Here is a 19,073-nt window from a genome sequence, read left to right as displayed (position 1 = left end):
ATATACATGGATGAAGTTTTTGCTACGTTAATTTCCATTCCCCATTCTTGACACCATCTGGCAATGTTAGTTAAGGAGGAATTAAGCGGAATCTGGTCATTAATCGTCCGTACTGTGGTGTAGATGACGCAGTCATGTGCAAATAGCCTTACTGTTACGTCAGGTTCAACTTGAGAATAAATGTCAGTAACAAAAATTAGAAAAAGAATCGGACCCAGCACAGACCCCTGTGGAACACCGGAGTAGACATCTAACTCTTCAGATTCAGTGCCATTTATTTTAACGTACTGGCTGCGGTTAGAGAGACAGGCGGTCATCCAGTGTACTATGTTAGTGTCATTCCCAATATTCTTAAGTCTGTCAATTAATTTTGGATGGGGTACCCTGTCAAATGCTTTGGAAAAGTCTATGAACATTGCATCAACTTGAAGTCTCTAGTTAATTACTGTAGCAAAGTCATGCGTTATTTCGAGGTGTTGAGAGACGGTAGAAAGACCTTTGCGAAATCCGTGTTGTTTGGGGTACAGTAGATTGTTATCTTCTAAGTAGGTGGTAATTGCTTTGCTATTAATATGCTCCATCATTTTACAACAAGAACTAGTGAGTGAAATCGGCCTGTAAGTGTTTACCAGTAACTTATTGCCTCCTTTGTGAATCGGAAGGACCTTGGCACGGAGCCAATCCATCGGCAGGGTGGCTTTTTGAAGTGATGCTACGAAAATTGCATGCAAGAAAGGAGTTATCTGTCCTGCGTAACGCCGCAGAAAAGCATTGGAGAGATTATCAGGACCTGAAATTTTTTTAACATCAATCTGAAGCAATAAATTATTTCTTCTTCGGTTATGACTACTTCAGACATTGATAACCGTCAAAGTTTCGCTTTCTATAAGTGCAGGGGTGCGGGTAAAAACGGACTGAAAGTATCTGTTGAATGTGTTGGCGACAGTGTGAGCTTCATCAGTTATGATTCCATTTACATCGATTTGAGTCACTTGGTTCTCGGGCCTGGATAAGTAGCGCCAAAACTTTTGTGGATGCTGTGTCATAAAATTTATTAGCGTTGTTGAAAAAAAAGACATCCCTTGCCTTCCGTAAAGCAGTTTTTAGCTCACCAAAAAGTCGTCGAATATCTTCAGGATTACGTTTTTTTTTTCCGCATCCTTTGCAGTTTTCTTTTTAGGTGGATCACACTACGCGTAATCCATGGGTTTCTGCGTTTTGTACGTTTCAGTCGCGTGGGAACGAACGTTTCCTCACAATGTGTTATTACGTCTTAAGCTGAAGAGTCTGTGGAATTCAATAAGACGCTCATATACGGATGCGGGAACCTTATAAAGCATGTAGGTAAAATTTGCGGGGCTTTTTTCAATTAGGAGCGACGTAATTGTCGGTTGAAATTGCGCTGTAGCTCCGCCCCCCGTTGAGTGAGCGAGCGGAGCGGAGACCGGAAACCGCGGTGTTTTGACGTCAACTCTAGTGTTTCGTCCCTTCGCAGCGTCCGCGACCGTGCCTGGCCGCGCTTGTTGCTGCGTGCGTGCCATCTTAATCTGCTTCGATCGACCCTGCATTCCTTTGTTGGTGCGTCTGCGTGTATGTAGAGTGGCAGTCAACGTGCGTGGCAGTCAACGTGAGTGGTAATCAACGTGAGTGGTAGTCAACGTGAGTGGTAGTCAATAGATGAAGGTCACTACACGTACTGCATGAACCGGGAAGCTCTTCACGCGTTTAAACCGTCTTTGTAGATTGCCGACCGCTTTGGACAGCGCACAAATGCCAACGTTCCCCGCTTACGTTCCACGAGGAGGCATGCAGGAACACAACACTACAGTTGTTTGACCGGAAACGAGCTCACTAGATCGGCGAAAGATCGGCGAGATCACTAGATCGCTTTGCAAAAAACATACTCACCAAAGAGCATTTCCAACACGAGGAGATCCCAAGACTTTGCTTTCGTTCGCGTCGAAAGCACTGCTCGCACCAGCATCGTTTGCTTCTTCGAGAGGCCGGCGCTTCGCAATCGGCTCGTACATGTAGGGAGTAACGCCGAACTCCTCAGAAAAACGCAGTCTCTCTAAATTTTCCATTACCGTTTCAGAAAAACCGCACCAAACTACCTGGCACCGTGCTTCATGTGTAGCGGCAGCGGTCGGTTACTAGAGTTGACGTCACGAGGCGCCCGACCAATCACAGGCGGAAACGAGACGCGCGAGCTGGGCGTGTCCGCTGCTGCAGTTTTCGTCGAAATAAAATATATTTGCGCTTTCTTTCGCTCAATTTCGATACGATATTCGAATTTGGAGGGTCAAAAACCATTATGTACAGATGTTCACTCATTTTTTCTGGAAAACCTTTCAGCTTCCCTTTATTAAGCCATGGATTATTCACTGTAACATAATTTTCAATGGAAAAGGTTTCCAACGCTACTTCAAGGTAGTCGATGATGCTGACGTCGTCAGCTCTACAGCTACACGTGATTCTGGAACTGGTCCGCTAGCGCCGATAGTAACTGTTAGCAGCAGCAGTTTATGATCTGATATGCCCTCTTCGAGTGTGATGTTGTCTGTTAGATGATTAGAGACAAATGCAAGGTCTAGTATTGAAAATGTTTGCCCTTGAATGCGCGTTGGCTCTGTGACAAGCTGAGATAACGAAAAACTAAATGCCATGTTCAAAAGCAGTTCAGAACAACTAACATCTCTGCTGCCGGCTGTCAACATACTCCAACCAATAGTGGCTAGAGTAAAATCACCAGCAAGAATTAACTTAGTACGATCTTTCAACCTGCCACAAAGGAAGTCGTAAATTTTCATTATGTAGTCATCGGACGCGTTTGGTTTCCTATAAATACCGCCTATGAGCACAGGTGAATCGTGGACATATACAGTGCACCACACACTTCCATGATCTGGAATACCTTGCTCTTTGCGAAAAGATAAGCCCTGCCGTACTGCTATAGCGACTCCGCCCCCGCGACTGTCGCGGCCGGAGCGAAGAAAATAAGAGCGAGGAACTATTCCTGAATTATGAATATCAGCGTGCAGCCATGTTTCCGTTATGACGACAATGTCAGGAGAGTAAATTACCAAAATGTCTTTTAATTTTTCAGTTTTATTAACAAAAGCTGCTTGTGTTAAAACATACTAAAGAAAGTGAACTTACAACTCCTGCTCGTCATGCGTTGTCAGCACTGGACTTCCCGGCGTCGTCGCGACGTAGGCTGTTCAAAGGTAGCCTGCATTTCTGTAGTTCATTCCATATATATAGTTGATCGTTCACTTTAAGTTTATCGAAAAGAAGTGTTACCTTATCACCAGCGTCACGTTCTGCTTTGGAGGACTGCCAAAGTTTCCTGCGTATGGTCACGTACTGAGGCCGAGAAGTCTTCCGGTATGGATATCGAGCAATTTTTCAGCTTTTCGCAGTTACGAAGAACAGTCATTTTTTGTGTGAAATTGTAAAACCTTATAATTACAGGCCTTGTGCTCTTCTCCTGCTTTTTCCTGATACGGTGTACACGCTCGACTGATCTCGTTTCTACACCGAGTTCGCCTTTGAATACACCGTTGACTACCGCTTGTTCCAGATCTTTACTAGTTTCATCGCTTTTTTCTTCCAACCCATAAATAATAATGTTATTCCCATAGCTTCTGTTTTCCATGACGTGTATTTTTTTGCTCAGGCTCTGGATATATTTGCTCGTGCGGTGACGTGTTGTTCGCACTGCTCCAGCTCTTCACGATATTGTTTGAGCGATGTAAGAGTAAATTCAATTTCTGTCAATCTAGATTGAACGCCTTGCAATCCTTCTTCTAAAGTGTGCTGCGAGGTTTGAATTTCAGTAACCCTTGTTAAGATCTCATCGAGCGTATTTGGGCCTGGATTTTCCTCGATGTCACCACTAAGCAGCAACAGCGAACGAACAATGTGGAAGCACTCGCAAACACAACACAATATACACTCAGGGCCTGGTAGCACCACAAAACAAATAGCATCACTTTTGTAACACATAGAAAAAGCACATTTCTTTCTAACCTGTACAAGAAGAAGAAAGCGGTTTTTCATGGCGTCCTTCACGGTGCCACCAAGCCCACTGAAGAGGGCCTGCGCTTGCTGCGGCTTTTTGTACGCTTCGTCCGATGTCGCTGTTGTCACTGATTGGCCGAAGGGACGGCGCAGGTGCGGCGTTGCAATCGTGCTGGATGCTTGATCCACGTGCGGCAAGATTGGCGTTGTCAGCCGTGTTGATAGCCCAGTGGGGTGCTGCTCATGATGATGCAGGATAGCCAGCGTTCCGGAATCATGGTGTCGAACAATCGAAGACCGGTCGCAGTTCCGAGTGGTCCCGGTCAGTCCGAGCAGCGTCTGTACAAGAAGAAGAATGTTGTTTTTCATGGCGTCCTTCACGGTGCGACCGAGCCCACTCCGTAGTTTGGGACGTGATGCCCGTCGAAAAGGATGATGACGTTCGCGGTGTTTCCCATCCTTTTGGCCATGAGGACCGTCGGATTCCTTGGTGTTACAAGCATCTCCACTATTTCTCTAGGAGACACCTCGTCCGTGACTCCTCTTCTCACTCCCTTAGATGTATCCTCCGGAGCCGAGTTGTCCGCGTTGGCTTGGAACTCCTTGTCTCCCACCCTCAGTCGAGTGATAGTCCTGTATTTTTCGGCTAGTATAGTCCTGTATTTTTCGGTTAAAGCCGAATTCCGAAAAAAAAATTCGACCTTTGGTTTTCGGTTCGTTAACCCTTACAATCAAGAATTTTGAACACTAGATAGAATATAAACGAATCACGGCAATGTTAAAATATAGTGACACTCGTGACTAGGACTTTATTATTACCATAGAAATTAAACGGACACTCAAGGCGAATTTACGCCGCCGGCGTGGTGTCCTGTATGAAGTCTAAGTGCAATAAGATCGCGGCCGCGTTCCGTACATCCAGTGGGTGCGAGTGAAAGCGTGAGAGGGTAAGCCGAGGAGAATGGTCGCCTGTCGATCTCGCTTTCTTGCCGGCAGGGGAGGGAGGAGGGGCCAGGTTAGTGCACTCCTACTTTTTTACTCCGGCCGCAGCAACGCATGGCGCGGCTGAGGGTGGTCGAGCGCGCACTAAATTGGAGGTAATCTGCAGAGGGGGCAAAGAGGGGGTAACCCGAGGTAGCAGATGGCTTCGTGTGCTCTGTGTTCTCGTGCCGAAGCGAGAGGCAGCAGGAAGGGCAATTTGCTCGGCGCTGCTGCCGCGCTTCCTCACGTCAGCGTCCCGATGGCAAGTGTCTGCGGTCATCAAGTGAGATGTGTTGATCTTTGCCTTTGCAAAGGTCACACCACGCTTCTCAATTTAGTCAGTTAGCGAGTGTTAGCAGCAGCTTATACGTCTGATAAAACTAATATTATTGATAATTAGCGCAAGTGTCTAATAATTTTCCATCGCAATCAGTGCTTCACTATTCGGGAGAAACCGCTACTTTTTCCAACAGGAACAGACATCCCTGGGATATGATGGCTCCGTCTTTGTGAGCAGCACAAAAGAAATTTTATTCCCCTACTTGTTTTATGTTACTTTGCATTAATGATAATTATGTGTTAGAACAAGTATTCAGAATGAAGAGATGCGAAGGCTCGACAGTGTCGCGGAGGCTCATAGCACACTGCGATTAGGCGCAAGTATACGCGTATAGTATAAATTGTAGCCTCGTTGAATATGGACGTCTGATATTGCGTTCTCTGTCTGTGGGTGGTGCAGGCTAGCTTTCGGCTTGATGTTCATCTCCATGTTCCTCTCCATCTGGATCAACAACGTGGCCATCACCGCCATGATGATGCCCGTCGTAAACTCACTTGCGCACGAGCTGCTTCAAGAACGGCGTAGGAGCCTTTCGAGAGGAGATACTGACGTCGAAGGAATCGCGGGTAAGACGATGGTTTCATTGCAGTAGTAATTATAATGGTGCTCCAGGCGAAGTTTCACCGTCATAGTCGCCCTGATGTTGTGTATAAAGTACAAGTGTTATAAGATCCGATTGCTCCCCATGCGCCGTACACTTTGGGCGCGATGGAGTGCGTGCGAACGTGAGCCGAGAAGGATGGCTTATTGCGCATCGTCTTCCCTATATTAAGCGGGCGCTACGAGGGACGTATCTTTATCTAGCTGGGCCATGGCTACGCATGGCTGTCCGCGCGGCTGAGTGCTTTCACTGCCAGGGCGGCGTATCATAAAGCTATTGTGCGGCGGGTGCAAAGCTAAGGGCAACCGGGATTGCTGGTGGCTTCATGCACGCTGTCTTCCTGCACTTGCCTGTCTTGGAGACCACGTAATCAGATTTTTCGAAATCACGGTTACGTGCAAACGTGCGCAGTAACTTTGTCAATTTTTCAGTCATGTCTTTTTCTTTTAAGAGCGCAGCTCTTAGCCGCCCGTGCCTGCGTTTAGCCTAATGTATTTTCATATATACCCGGATAGGACCTCATGCATATCTTTTGGAGCGAATCGTGTCCCGTATTCGAGACAGACAGAGATTTTTCCCGGAGAAGTAGCTCTCGAAGCTTTACGCTGCAAAACAGCGCTGCTATTGGCCACGCTTCGGTGCAAAATGTTATCAGTAATTGCAATATCAAACAGTTTCACCAATCTGCGCTAGCGATGCTAAGTTCCGTACTTTGCATAAAGAGACGCATGGCGGGAGCGTCAACAGTTATTAGAAGAGCGCCCTCCTTTCCACTTTATTTCCGACGGCGGCCGCCGCTATCGCCCATAGCAGGGTTCGAGGCTGACACACACTCCTCTGTTCCCGCTCATATTGCTCACAATAGAACATGGATTTGTTTGATCTTCGTACTTTGGCTTTGAGCGCAATTTGAGCTTGACACCCAGATGGCGCTGTTGAATATTTGTCACAAATATTTGACTACACTTTAACACTTAAACGATTGCACTTTAAAAGTGGTAATACCATTTCATGCTCTGTCAGTTAATTTTAAGCAATTACTCATTTCATCGTGGCCGCCACCTGCCTCAAATAGTGCACACATGAGGACCATGTGCCGGTTTAGCTTTTGTTCTCAAGCAGGAAGTGAGCGTCCTTATCAGGCCAAGATTTCCAAATCTAATATGCAGCAGTAGTTACCAATGTCACCTTTTATATTGTTTGGAACTTGTCAAGAACTCCTCGGATGACGCGCTTCATGTCTTGCATTATGCGCAATCGTCATGTTCAGTGCATAAAACTTTAATTTTCACAGTTATTTTTTAAATTGATTACACAAGTCATTTCAAAATATACGCTTCTGTGGTATAAGCAGACCCGAAGAACTTGCCGAATTATAGCGTCTTCTTTATATTTGAAAAATTTTGAAGGCATTTCTGAACACTCTGCATGTTGAAACATCTTGTGGCGCACAAATTTTCGCCGCATGAGGAGGTAGGTAATGTTAAGCACTGCGAATTCTTTAAGGTTAATTAAAAAAGTCCAATGTAACTGTGCACGCCCCCTCATTGCGTACAGAAAATTTGCTACCGGCCACGATGACCAAGATGCTAAAATGTTTTTTGGATGCTGGTTGAACGTTTAGTTTGGACTTCATTCACGGTACCTAAGGACGCGTGTGAAATGTTCAATCCTGGTTTGCCTGTTTCTGCCCACCCCTTCCCTTTCCCTGCTGTTCCGGCTACCGTGGCCTGCAAGAAGAATTGAGAGAACGTGTCGCGAAAGCTGCTGCTGCTGCTGCCAGTAATGGGAGCACCAAGCTCCTGTCACGCCAGGATGGGTGCGTAAGCATCAATTACTATAATAATAATTGTTGAAGTCTAAGCAATAAGTCTATTGTTAACGTAATAACACTGTCTCCGTGAATTAACTTTGTCGCATTCAGTGAGGCCAAGAGATGATGGAAAATAGGTGTGAGCTGCAGGACGTCCCGCCATTGCTTGTGCTTTCGCATCCCGAGCCTGCGTAGACTAGTCGTATCCCGAACCTTATACACTATAACTGAATTCATCTGCTTTATGCTATTACTGTCCATTTTAGGTTTCTACCTAAAACGGACAGCTAAATGGAAAGTTAAGTAATGTAAAATAAAAAGAAAGAAGCTGGATTGGACACAGTGTTGCTAATTAGTACCACTGTGTTCGATCGAACAATAATTAAGAACAGCGTTGCTAAGTAATGTAATAGAGCATGCATATATTTATTCCTCGAACCACCTCCCTCTTGACGTTGCTCAACGAGTCAATATTTACCTTTTATAAAATACCAATCTATCACGTATTCGCTTCGTCCCGGGCTCATCTTGTGAGGTTTTTAATGCGATTCAATATTCACCATTGTATGTTACTTATACGAAGTTCAATGCATGTTCGGTGTTTTCTTCGTTTTAGTTCACTTTAATGCTTACAGAAAACACTTTCGCTTGTATTGTTGTTATGTTGATGGCATTGCTGCTTGGTCCCCTTTCACAATATATATGTAGTGTGACGAACCATTAGAGGAATGGATGAACTCATGAGGGCGAATTCTTTCGCTCTTCGACAGGGATAAAGAGGAGCCCGGTGTGGTTGTGCCGATGAAGGCGCGCAACCGGCATGCTGCGCTGGACAGGACTGCCGAGCACCGCATCCGTGCGCTACTCTACCTCAGCGTTTTGTACGGCGCCAACACTGGCACCATAGCGACCATAACGAGCGGTGCTTCGAACATTGTCTTCAAATTTGTTATCGAGGAGTGAGTGGCAATAGTGAATTCCCAAAGTTAGATGTTGATACGCCGGATAATGAGGTATTGAAGGTTACACTCTGCTGCCGGCTTTCCGAATAATGAAGTAGTTGGGTAGCACGTAATGACAAAAGTGTTTGCCTGTTGGGAAAAGAATTACGTGGTTTTAGTATATCCCTAGTATGGACGCACACGAAGACAGGGTACGCGCCCACTGCTGTATTATTTTTTCTTCTTTCTTTCTTCAGCTTGTACGGAAACCGGGCGCCTGTGGACTATGCGCTGTGGATGTTTTTTGCCCTGCCAACCGCACTCATCGGAACTGGCCTCATTTTTCTCGCAGTGGTACCCGCATTCTTTCGATGCAAGAGGCAAGCTTCTTTCTTGTTTGTAATAACTATACATGAATGTCTTATCCCCGTAGAACAAACGCGAAACGAAAGCGATAGCCAATGTTCTACGGGAGAGCAATTTGGGGAATTGTGATTGTGTTGGGCAATCTGAATATCTATAGTCTAGTTTCTAAGGCTAGTACATTGGTTAATAGACTGATTTCTTTTATTTACAACTGAATCAGGCAAATCGAGGATATTATGCAACGCTGTACCATTACAGGTTCTTTTCGCCATATTCAACCTTAGGAATACTGTATCGTTTACGTAATTTCTGACCATTGCATTTATGTTCTCCTGAAATCCCTTCACCAGTTTGCTGCTGACAAATATACAACGTGCTTTAACCCCAGAAAGCCCATACACCATTCCACATCAAGGGATATTAGAGCAGTTTGTTCAGCTTTGATTCTGGCCATAGAGAGTCCATTCCTGAAAAGAAAATGGTATTAGAGTTAGAAATATCTTGTGATTATTTTTTTCATTGGTTTTTACACAGGGATTCACGTTCTAAAGTACCAATGAAGCCACGAGTCGACGTAGGGGAGGGCTCTCAGTAAATATTGGCACTGTCTATGGGGTTCTTGAACGTGCTTCTAAGTATATAAGCGTTTTAATGCGCAAGCATTCTGGGGCTACTTCCATCGAGAATGTAAAATGAGAGACTCGAAATGATGCTTGCGCACTGTCTGACAAGTCCCACTGGGGAATTGCCGCAGTAATTTTTGCATTTCGCCGCCGTCGATATATGCCGAAGCCGCTGCTGGGAATCGAACTTGACCTGATGTTCAGCAGGAAAACGCCATAGCCAACGCTCCACTGTGGAGGGTTAACTGGTTTGCTGGGCTACGCAGAAGTGGGAAAACTTTGGTCCAGCCTATCAAATACGCTACTATGGGCTTGATATTAAGTTTCTCGTGTCGAAATCAAGCCTTGATGTCAATACCACAGTATGAAAAATGATACATCGGGCTTTGTTTGGTTAAATAGAAAATTTTAGCTCTTTACGATTTCGAACAGATGGTAGACAGCTGTGTAGACTACACGATACAAGAAATTTTCTTGCGAGTAAAACAGTAAAAAGTAAAAAGTCAACTGTTAAGTTAGGTACTACATGTTAATTATGCTTACAACATGACAAAAAGGTCAATCTCAATTGCAGTGAATGCTTGGAAAGCTAGAAAAAATTTCAAGAACAAAAGACCGGTTAAGTTATTGCACTTAATTTAACGCACTAGCTCCCATGGCGTCATGAATTTTGAGAGCGAATAAATCGGGACTAGTCGATAAACAAAAGAAAATTTCATGGCATTATACGAGGGTGAATCAGAAAGTATTTGCCCCTATCTCTTTTAGCCAAAATAACGTACATACAGGTAATTACAATTATACGCACTATTCACGCACCTTACACTATATTTCCACGTAGCCCCCACATCGGTTCAGGCATTCGTCCCATCGCAGCACTAAAGTTGAGATGGCCCTGAGGTAGAATTCATCCGGCTGACTGTGGAACCAAACACGCATTGTCATGCAAGCCTTCACGGCCTTTTGTGAACTCCCAACACCAACACCTCACACTCCTCAAAGCGAGACACCATTCCCCATAGGTGTGCTGCACTTCCCTGTAGCTTTCGATGGCCGTTCGTCCCTTTGATCCACCGAAAACGAATCACACTTCGTTGCTCGTACGCCGTCGACGTGTGAAGCATGATCGCCATCTTCAGCAACTGACACCAGCACCGTGAGCGGAGCTACCGGCAGATAAGGTCGGGGCGATCCAAAAAAGGTTCATCGCTAGAAATGGACACATTGACATCGTATTTACAGCCGTAGTTTGGCTAACAAAAATAGAAGCAAAGGCCTTCTGGTTTGCCCTTGTAATTTGTAACCCAGCCGAGGAAACAACCACGCATGTTTTTGAAAACTGGTTTCGCGCCAAAGTCAGTCCCTACCCCAATAAACGGGAAAAAGCTCACCACAAAAAATGTTATAAAGAACTCTTGCTGATGTCGAAGGGAGCAGGAGTATGACGGTTGAGTGAGCTTTTGAATGATGCAGAGTACATAGATTGGCATGGACTTGGTCTTTAAGGCTTCAATAGGCTTTGTGACTTCGCAACTTGACCATTTTCAACAAAATACTGATTTCTATACGCAACAACTTGCAATGAATACGTATGTGTATGGACACTCATAACCATGTTGTGCGTAGAAAACTATAAGTGCTTGGCACTTTTAAAAGAGGAAGCGTAAAATAATAACTTCTAAAGAACGCTTGAAGACACAAGCACGAAGATTAGACAAATTTATGTACTAAGCTATCGTTCTTATAGTAGCTGAAAGATGCCAAAAGTAATTTTTTGGTGGAAACATTGCTGCTTGAAGTACGTGACATTACACTGATGTAAGGAGCCGTGTCACAGGTGCAGAAACGAAAAGAAGGTGACTTTGTACATCAGGGTAATTTTCGCCGCTAGCAAAACAACTTGATTCGACCAAATAAACGAGTATAGCATCTTGGAGGAATACCTCACCACTCCAAACAAATTCGAAGGAGTACTGACCCAAAAATTGTTGATCTTGTTTTTTCTGCTGCATTAAGTAGCTAATGGCCCAGTGATCACGGCACGAAACGTCATTTGCTCCAGAGCGCCACTGCCAATTATTTGGAATCTTGTTTGTAGCGACCAGTCCAGGTTTCCGTTTCAGAGAGCAAACAGATTGGCCAAAGAAGGAATGTAAACACAGCTGGGCACGTGATCGCACAAAACTGTGACGTGCGCAAGCCAGCGCGCGATTTTCGTGTTGCTAGCTCGTCTGCTACGTCTGCACGTGCTTTGCGAGGTCCTCGCCATCATCGTCGTCCTCGTTTTCGTCCTCCAGCGGCGACTGTTTTCTGCAGGCGGGAGTCGCCGCCGTATATATAGACGTGTCCAACCACTTTTGATCGGATCCACTACACAGCAGCGACTCGGAAAATGCGGCCAGTCACAGCTATCAATATGCTTACGCACTGATACACGTCGTATCAACCTATCGTCGATGGCGCTTTGGAAATGAAGCATATACCGGAACAGGACACGAGGCGGGGCAAAAGTCGGAACAGTATTAGGATTGGGGGTACGTAGTCTTCGTGGAAGACCATCGGACTGCTCTAAGCTCGACGGGTTTTCTGTATACCAGGCATGCTCGAAGAGAAACGAGCAAATCTAACTGCTCTTCAGCGGGATCCATTCTAAGCGTCCAGCGGCGCGCACGAACTTGGACCACGTCTGCCGCTCATCGACGCCGACGGTAGCGAACGAGCAAGGCAGGTGTGCTGGCGATCGCTGGCAAACTGTATAGGCCTAACTTGCTGAACGTCGGATGCGAGGCCGATGGCCCTTGCGATCCGTCCGCAGCTCGTAATAACGCACGTATTTTGGTCAACATAATTACATTATACGCACACTTATGTCACTCGTAAGTGACCATACAATTAGTTTTCCCGGCGCCGTTGGTAGCGATGAGAAAACACGTTAGCCAGGCTTACCGCTTCGCAGAGACGATTGCAGCGGTGGCTGTGACGACCGCTTGGGAGTCAAGAATCACGCCAACGATTTACTATTTCGCGCAACGTTTTATGACATGCACACAGTTGAGCTTACTTGACTGCACGAGTTATTTCGTGTCAGAAACAAATTTTAGCTAATTTTTTGGGCTGCCATCAGCGGTAAAAAAAAATAGAAGGGCGATCGGAGTGGCGAACAACTTGTTCGCAGGACCCGCCCCGACGACAGTGCAAACTCGTGACGTAGCGTTTTCCCGGTTATTTACAATCCTTTTTTGATTTCGATGTCGTGAGATACTGCGTATTGCGGTTGGCTGCACGAACGTGATTTTACTTTTGTTTTAAGCTATATTCACCGCTAATTTTTTTGCAGACGATGTGTGTGTGCCCACATAAATCAATCTCACACGTTAACTAGACTTCGAAATTTTGTGCCAGTACTCATTTAATGCCGCTCTATAACCGGGTGTATACCTCTGTGCGCACAAGTGTACATCGTTAATCTCCGTGTGCGCCTATGCACATAAGTAATGCGGGGAACCTTACACAAACGTAGAATGCGTACCTCTAGTCCCTTGAGATTAAAATGTGACAGCGTTGTTCACATGGCGGGAAATTTGATTTTGACAAATCATTCCGTTGCTCGCGCCAATTAGCCAACCCTTAGGGTTAGCGCACTCTACATATGCAAAGCACGTAAAGAAGCGGAGGAGGAGGAGGAGGAGGAGGAAAGAACTTTATTGTGTGCCCTGCGAGTTGGTGGGGAGGGCCAAAGGCCCCGCCTAAGTGACGGCCAGGAGTTCGTGGGTCCTGGTGGCATCCTCGGCCCGCTGGACGGCCCATAGTTGATCCTTGAGGGTGCGGCTGAGCAGCGCGGCTTCCCAGCGCGTGCGAAGGCTGCTGCTAGAGGCCACGTTTTCCTTATTGGTATTTATCCCTCGACATTCCCATAATATATGCTCCAGAGTGGCTCCGGATTCACATGTTTTGCATTTGTCCGTAGGATATACATCCGGATATATGATGTGCGAGAGCCCAGGATTCGGATACGTCCTAGTTTGTAACCGCCGCCATGGGACAGACTACTTTTTTGTCAATTTTGCGTGAGGTCGCGGGAATATGCGCCTCTGTAACCTATAATGTTTCGTAGTGTCATTCTATGTTCTCATTTTCTCCTCCCACTCCCACTCATTTACCGCACCGTCACGTCCGGAGGGTGTCGGGGCGTCACTTACGACTGCGGCTTGGTCCGTAAGTCCTCGAGCCCCGTCGTGTGCCGCTTCGTTGTTGCCATCCTCCGCGAGGGTGTGAGCGGATCTCCAGGTGATGTATACCTTTTTTTTGTAATTTTGGCCTCCTGCAAGAGAGAGAGAGCAAATGATAAAGGAAAGGTAGGGAAGTTAACCAGGACTGCGCCCGGTTGGCTACCCTACACTGGGGAAAAGGAAAAGGGGACGGAAAGAGTAAAAGAAGAAGAGAAAGTCTACTGGGTATATCGTTCGGTCACTCAGTCCGGATCACAGACGCTGACTCAATCCAGTAGCCTTCAAGTATCTCAGCAGAGCTTTTGTGGCATTTTGTAGCTGCGATATGCGAAGCCATGGTCCCAAGATCTTCTTCAAGGTTAACGGTGTTCTATCTAGCTGATTGAGAGCTGTGGAGCGGTAATGTCTTTCGTTTTGAAAAGATAGGCATTAGCATAGCAGATGTTCTATAGTTTCCTCGGCACCGCAGGCATTACAGTCGGCGCTATCAGTCATTCCAATCAAAAACGTATGTGCATTGGTGAATGCGAGGCCCAAGCGTATTCGGCACAGCATTGTTTCCTCATTTCGCAGAAGTCCTGGTAACAGCCGCAGTTGCATAGAGGGGTCGAGGGAATGCAATCGTTCTTGGGTGAAATCAGGTGTGTGCCACTTCTCTAATGTCATACGGCGGGCTACCTTGCTTAGGTGTTGGGCTGCGTCGGTCCGCGATAAAGGTACAGAAACAACGGTTGCTCCTTCGTGTGCTTTCTTAGTAGCTTTGTCAGCGAGGTCGTTGCCAGAGATACCGCAATGGCCAGGAAGCCACTGAAACACGGCGTCGTGTACTTTCGCTATCATACGATGGTGCATTTCTCGTATCTCCGACACTAGTTGTTCACACGACCCGCGACGAAGAGATGACAGAAGACATTGTGAGGCCGCCTTCGAATCGCAGAATATTGCCCACCAATTAGCGGGTTGGTTGTTAATGTAATCAACGGCACCTCGGAGGGCAACGAGCTCCGATCCGGTCGATGTTGTCATGTGAGAAATCTTGTATTGGACGCTAATCGATCGTGATGGTATAACAACTGCGTCGGTGGAGCTGGTCTGAGTGGAAGAGCCATCCGTATATATGTGTATTCGATCAAAGTAGAAAGTGTTTAAACAATCCAGAGCTGCTTGCTTCAGGGACAAGGTAGGCAGGTCGGTCTTCTTTCTTATCTCTGGAACCATGAGACGCACATGAGGTTGTTCTAATTACCACAAAACTGAGGTTGAACATGCTGAGGGTGTGAAGCCCGATGGTTGACAGGCACGATGGAGGCTGACCTCGTTGGAGAAGGACGCCTGTGGTCGTCGTTCAGGCAGGCAGGCAAGAGATCTTGATTGCATGCGTGAAACATGACGAACATGGGTCCTAAGCGTGTCGATGCTAATGGAAGTCGTGATCGAATTATCATGAGCCATTATAATGGTTCCTGCTGTTGAGGCGCTCCGCGGAAGTCCTAGGCAAACACGTAGTGCCTGTGCTTGCACGCTCTGTAGTTCTTGAAGATTTGACTTGCATGTTTTAGCAAGCACGGGAGAACTATAACGCAGCAATCCGATAAAAAGTGCTCGATATAACTGTAGCATGGAGCCCACTGACGATCCCCATGTTTTCCCGGCGATAAACTTGAAGACATGAAAAATAGATGTGAGCTTCTTCTTCATGTGGCCAACATGAGGGCTCCAAGAGAGGTCCCGGTCCACAATGACACCCATAAACCGATGATTTCTCTTGTAGGAGATAGGCTGGCCATTATTGCATACTGGATAACGAGACATTGGTTTTCGTGTAAAAGCGACTAACGCACACTTTTCTGGTGAGATGGTAAGGCCTTGTGTGGGAAGATAGTGAGATGCCTGTGTTGCTGCTTTCTGCAGCCTTGCGCGAACCTGCAGACGAGTGACCACTGATGACCAGATGCAGATGTCGTCGGCGTAGATTGAGACACTTACAGTTTCCGGTAGAGATTCGGCCAGCCCAAGAAGCGCGAGGTTGAAAAGAATAGGGCTTAGAACCCCACCTTGGGGAACTCCTCGGCATATGTAGTGGCCGGTAGTCGGAGCATCTTCCGTACGTACGAACAAGGACCTTTGTGTCAAGTAGTTTCTGATCCATCGATATACTCGCCCTCCTAGTTCAATTGTCAAAAGTGCGTCTAGAATGGGTTGATGGGAAACATTATCGTAAGCGCCTTTCACGTCCAGAAAGAGCGCTACTGATAATCGTTTCCAAGATTTTTGCTGTTCTACAGATGACACTAAATCGATGACACTGTCAATCGATGAACGGCCTCGTTGAAATCCCGCCATAGAATCAGCGTAAATTTTGTGGTGCTCAAGGTACCATTCGAGACGCATGAGGATCATGCGTTCCATGAGTTTCCCGACGCAGCTGGCAAGTGCTATAGGCCGATACGATGCCAGTTCGAGCGGCGACATTCCTGCTTTTAGTAGCGGTACCGGGCGTCTGCGTTTCCACTCCTGTGGGACGACACCATCTTGCCACGAACTATTAAAAAGTCTGAGGAGTTCTCTTCGTGCTTCTCGGCCTAGGTGGCGCAAAGCAGTATATGTTATGCCATCGGGCCCTGGTGAAGACGAGCACCTACAGAGCGCCATAGCAGCTTCTAACTCTTGCATAGAGAATGGAGCCTCCATACTGGTATCTCGTGGACCGGGAATGTTGCCTAAAGCCATGTCATGGGCGAAAACTGTGCCGCCGACGACTTTCACACAAAAGTCTTCCGCAACGTCTATCTCACGGCGGTTTGGATAGAGAGCGAGTGCGTTGAAAGGGTGTCGTTGCTGGGGTCTTGAGCAAAGACCCCGTAGGGTACGCCACACACGGGACAATGGCTTGCGGGGGTCTAGTGACTCGCAAAAGCATTTCCATCTTTGATCCGCTAGCTTGTCCATTCGGCGTCTTATCCTCTTTTGCATGCGCCGAGCTTCTCTGAGGTAAAGAATTGACTTTGTGCGCCTGTATCTCCTTTCAGCACGGCGACGTATTGTACGAAGCCTTTCCAATTCAATGTCATTTTCTGTGCGCTTTTTTGAATGTGTGAAGCAACGCGTGCAATCTTGCATTGCGTCTGCAATGATGTCTTCTAATCTGAGTGCGATATGTTTCTTGCAGGTGTGTTCTACTCGATCTTGAAAGACTTACCAATCGATTTGACGAGATACATCCGGTATAGTGCGGCGTCTAGACCATCGATTCTCACATAGGTCGGAATATGATCACTTCCATGGGTTTCAATATCAGTGAACCACTGCACGCTCAAAGTCAGGCAACGCGACACCAAAGTCAAGTCAAGGCAGCTACTGTACGCAGTTCCTCGCAGAAATGTCGGGCTTCCGTCATTTAGAAGACACAGGTTGTGGCCTGACGCAAAGGATACTAGTGACCTGCCCCTCGAATCTATCCTGGAGCTTCCCCATATATGGTGGTGAGCGTTGAAGTCCCCTGTTATTATCCAAGGACCGGGAGTAGCAGCCATAATATATTCCAGTCTTTTTCTATCAAACTGACTTGTTGGGGATAGGTACACGCCAATAGTAGTAAAAGACAGCCTCTTCTTTTTCACACTAACACAGACGTATTGGTTACCGTCGTGTAGCACTGCGGGTTGCGAAAAATACGTTAGGTCCTTGCGAATGTAAACCAGAACCTTACTACTACGGACACACGTTGTTGAAACAAAAGGTTCATATCCTCATAGTCTTATGGAGGCTGATAAGTTCGGTTCACAGATCACCAGTATAGGAAAATGGTAGTCAAACACGAACTGTCGAAAATCCGAAATACGTGACCTTAGGCCTCTCGCATTCCATTGGAATATGGAGGCCCTTCTGACATCATCCCGGAACGATCCCTGTTGCTGTCGATGAGGCATGGTTCTGCTGTAGAAGTTCTCAAGCACTGGACTTCTGAAGGCTCGCTAGAACCGGATTGATGGCATCCAGCACTTGCAACGCCCTTCGAGCTGTTGGTGTCTGTATCTCGTCCAGAAGAACACAAATAGCACTCACCAGAGAGCTGATCATGGCAACAATTTGTTGATCTTGGTCCGTCAGTTTATCAGGAACAGTCGAAGTGTCCCTTGCTGTAGAGGTTTGATTTCGCTCAGTAGGAGCATGTAGCCTCGGGAGTGCAGGCCACGCGTCAGCAGCAGGGCTGTTCGTTGCATCTTTGTCCTTTGAGCTGACTGCGTTTGGCCTGGGCGGAAGAGTGGGTGGCAGTGTACGTGGCTGGCGCTCTGCAGAGGCTTTGGAGGTTCGTGATCGACGTCGGCGACGTGATCGTCACCGCCTAATAGATGTTGCTGCTTCTTGGTGAGACGAGTGGTTTCTAGCCATTTTCCTCAATATTGCCCATTCCTTACGAATCAAAGGGCATTCCTTCGAGGAGGCATCATGAGGGCCGCTGCAGTTTGTGCACTTATGCACACTGGCTTCGCACGTGTTAGTGGTGTGGGGCCCAGTGCAGCGAGAACAGACGGTAGTGTTCTTGCACACACTACTCACATGCCCAAACTTCATGCACTTCCAACACTGCAGCGGTTTTGGTACGAAGAATGCAAGAAGAATGCGTAGTGCCTCCGGGGAGATGCGGCCGTTGGCAAAGTTTCTTATTGCCGTCCCAGAGTCACTGACTATCACGGCTGCGTTTGTCTGAGCTACTGCGAGCGCTATGGCTACTTCTTCCGCTGTATCGTTACTTGTGGTGCGTACCGTCGCGCACGTCTTGCACCGTTTCTACCTATCGATTACGGCTGCCGTAAACCCCCGTCTGCGACTGTATCGAGCCGCGTCTACGAACCCTGCGTCCTCGTCACTGCCGAATTTCTTCTATATTTGCTTCGCTCTCTTCTCTCTTCTGTCCTTATTGTGTTCTGGGTGCATGTTTTTTGGTATGGCAGGTATTACCAATCTTTCCTTCGTCTCTCTCGGGATGTCCACCTTGACACCGTGCTGTGTGTGGCAACCTATGTGGAATCTCTCTAGGATGTGTCTGCCTGCTCTAGTCTTAGAGAGACGTTCACATTGTGCCGTATATTACGCTTCAATGAGCTCGTCTATCGTGTTGTGTAGGCCTAATTGCAGCAACTTGTCCATGCTGG

At 46.8% G+C, this 19,073-nt stretch overlaps 1 protein-coding gene across 1 annotated transcript in view; it reads left to right on the top strand.

The window, feature by feature from the left end:
* LOC139052626 (Na(+)/citrate cotransporter-like) overlaps positions 1–15,889 on the top strand; it is a 69,922-nt gene extending 54,033 nt beyond the window's left edge. The window contains exons 4-8 of the mRNA XM_070529699.1: positions 5,744–5,910; positions 7,686–7,764; positions 8,529–8,717; positions 8,957–9,079; positions 15,847–15,889. Of these exons, the coding sequence (XP_070385800.1) occupies positions 5,744–5,910; positions 7,686–7,764; positions 8,529–8,717; positions 8,957–9,079; positions 15,847–15,889 (601 nt within the window). The remainder of the gene's footprint in view (positions 1–5,743; positions 5,911–7,685; positions 7,765–8,528; positions 8,718–8,956; positions 9,080–15,846) is intronic.
* The last annotated feature ends 3,184 nt before the right edge of the window (positions 15,890–19,073 follow it).

Source organism: Dermacentor albipictus, unplaced genomic scaffold (genome assembly GCF_038994185.2).
Source record: "Dermacentor albipictus isolate Rhodes 1998 colony unplaced genomic scaffold, USDA_Dalb.pri_finalv2 scaffold_28, whole genome shotgun sequence".
Taxonomy (NCBI): domain Eukaryota; kingdom Metazoa; phylum Arthropoda; class Arachnida; order Ixodida; family Ixodidae; genus Dermacentor; species Dermacentor albipictus.
The sequence above is the reverse complement of the archived record's forward strand: the minus strand, read 5'-3'. Positions and strand labels throughout refer to the sequence as shown.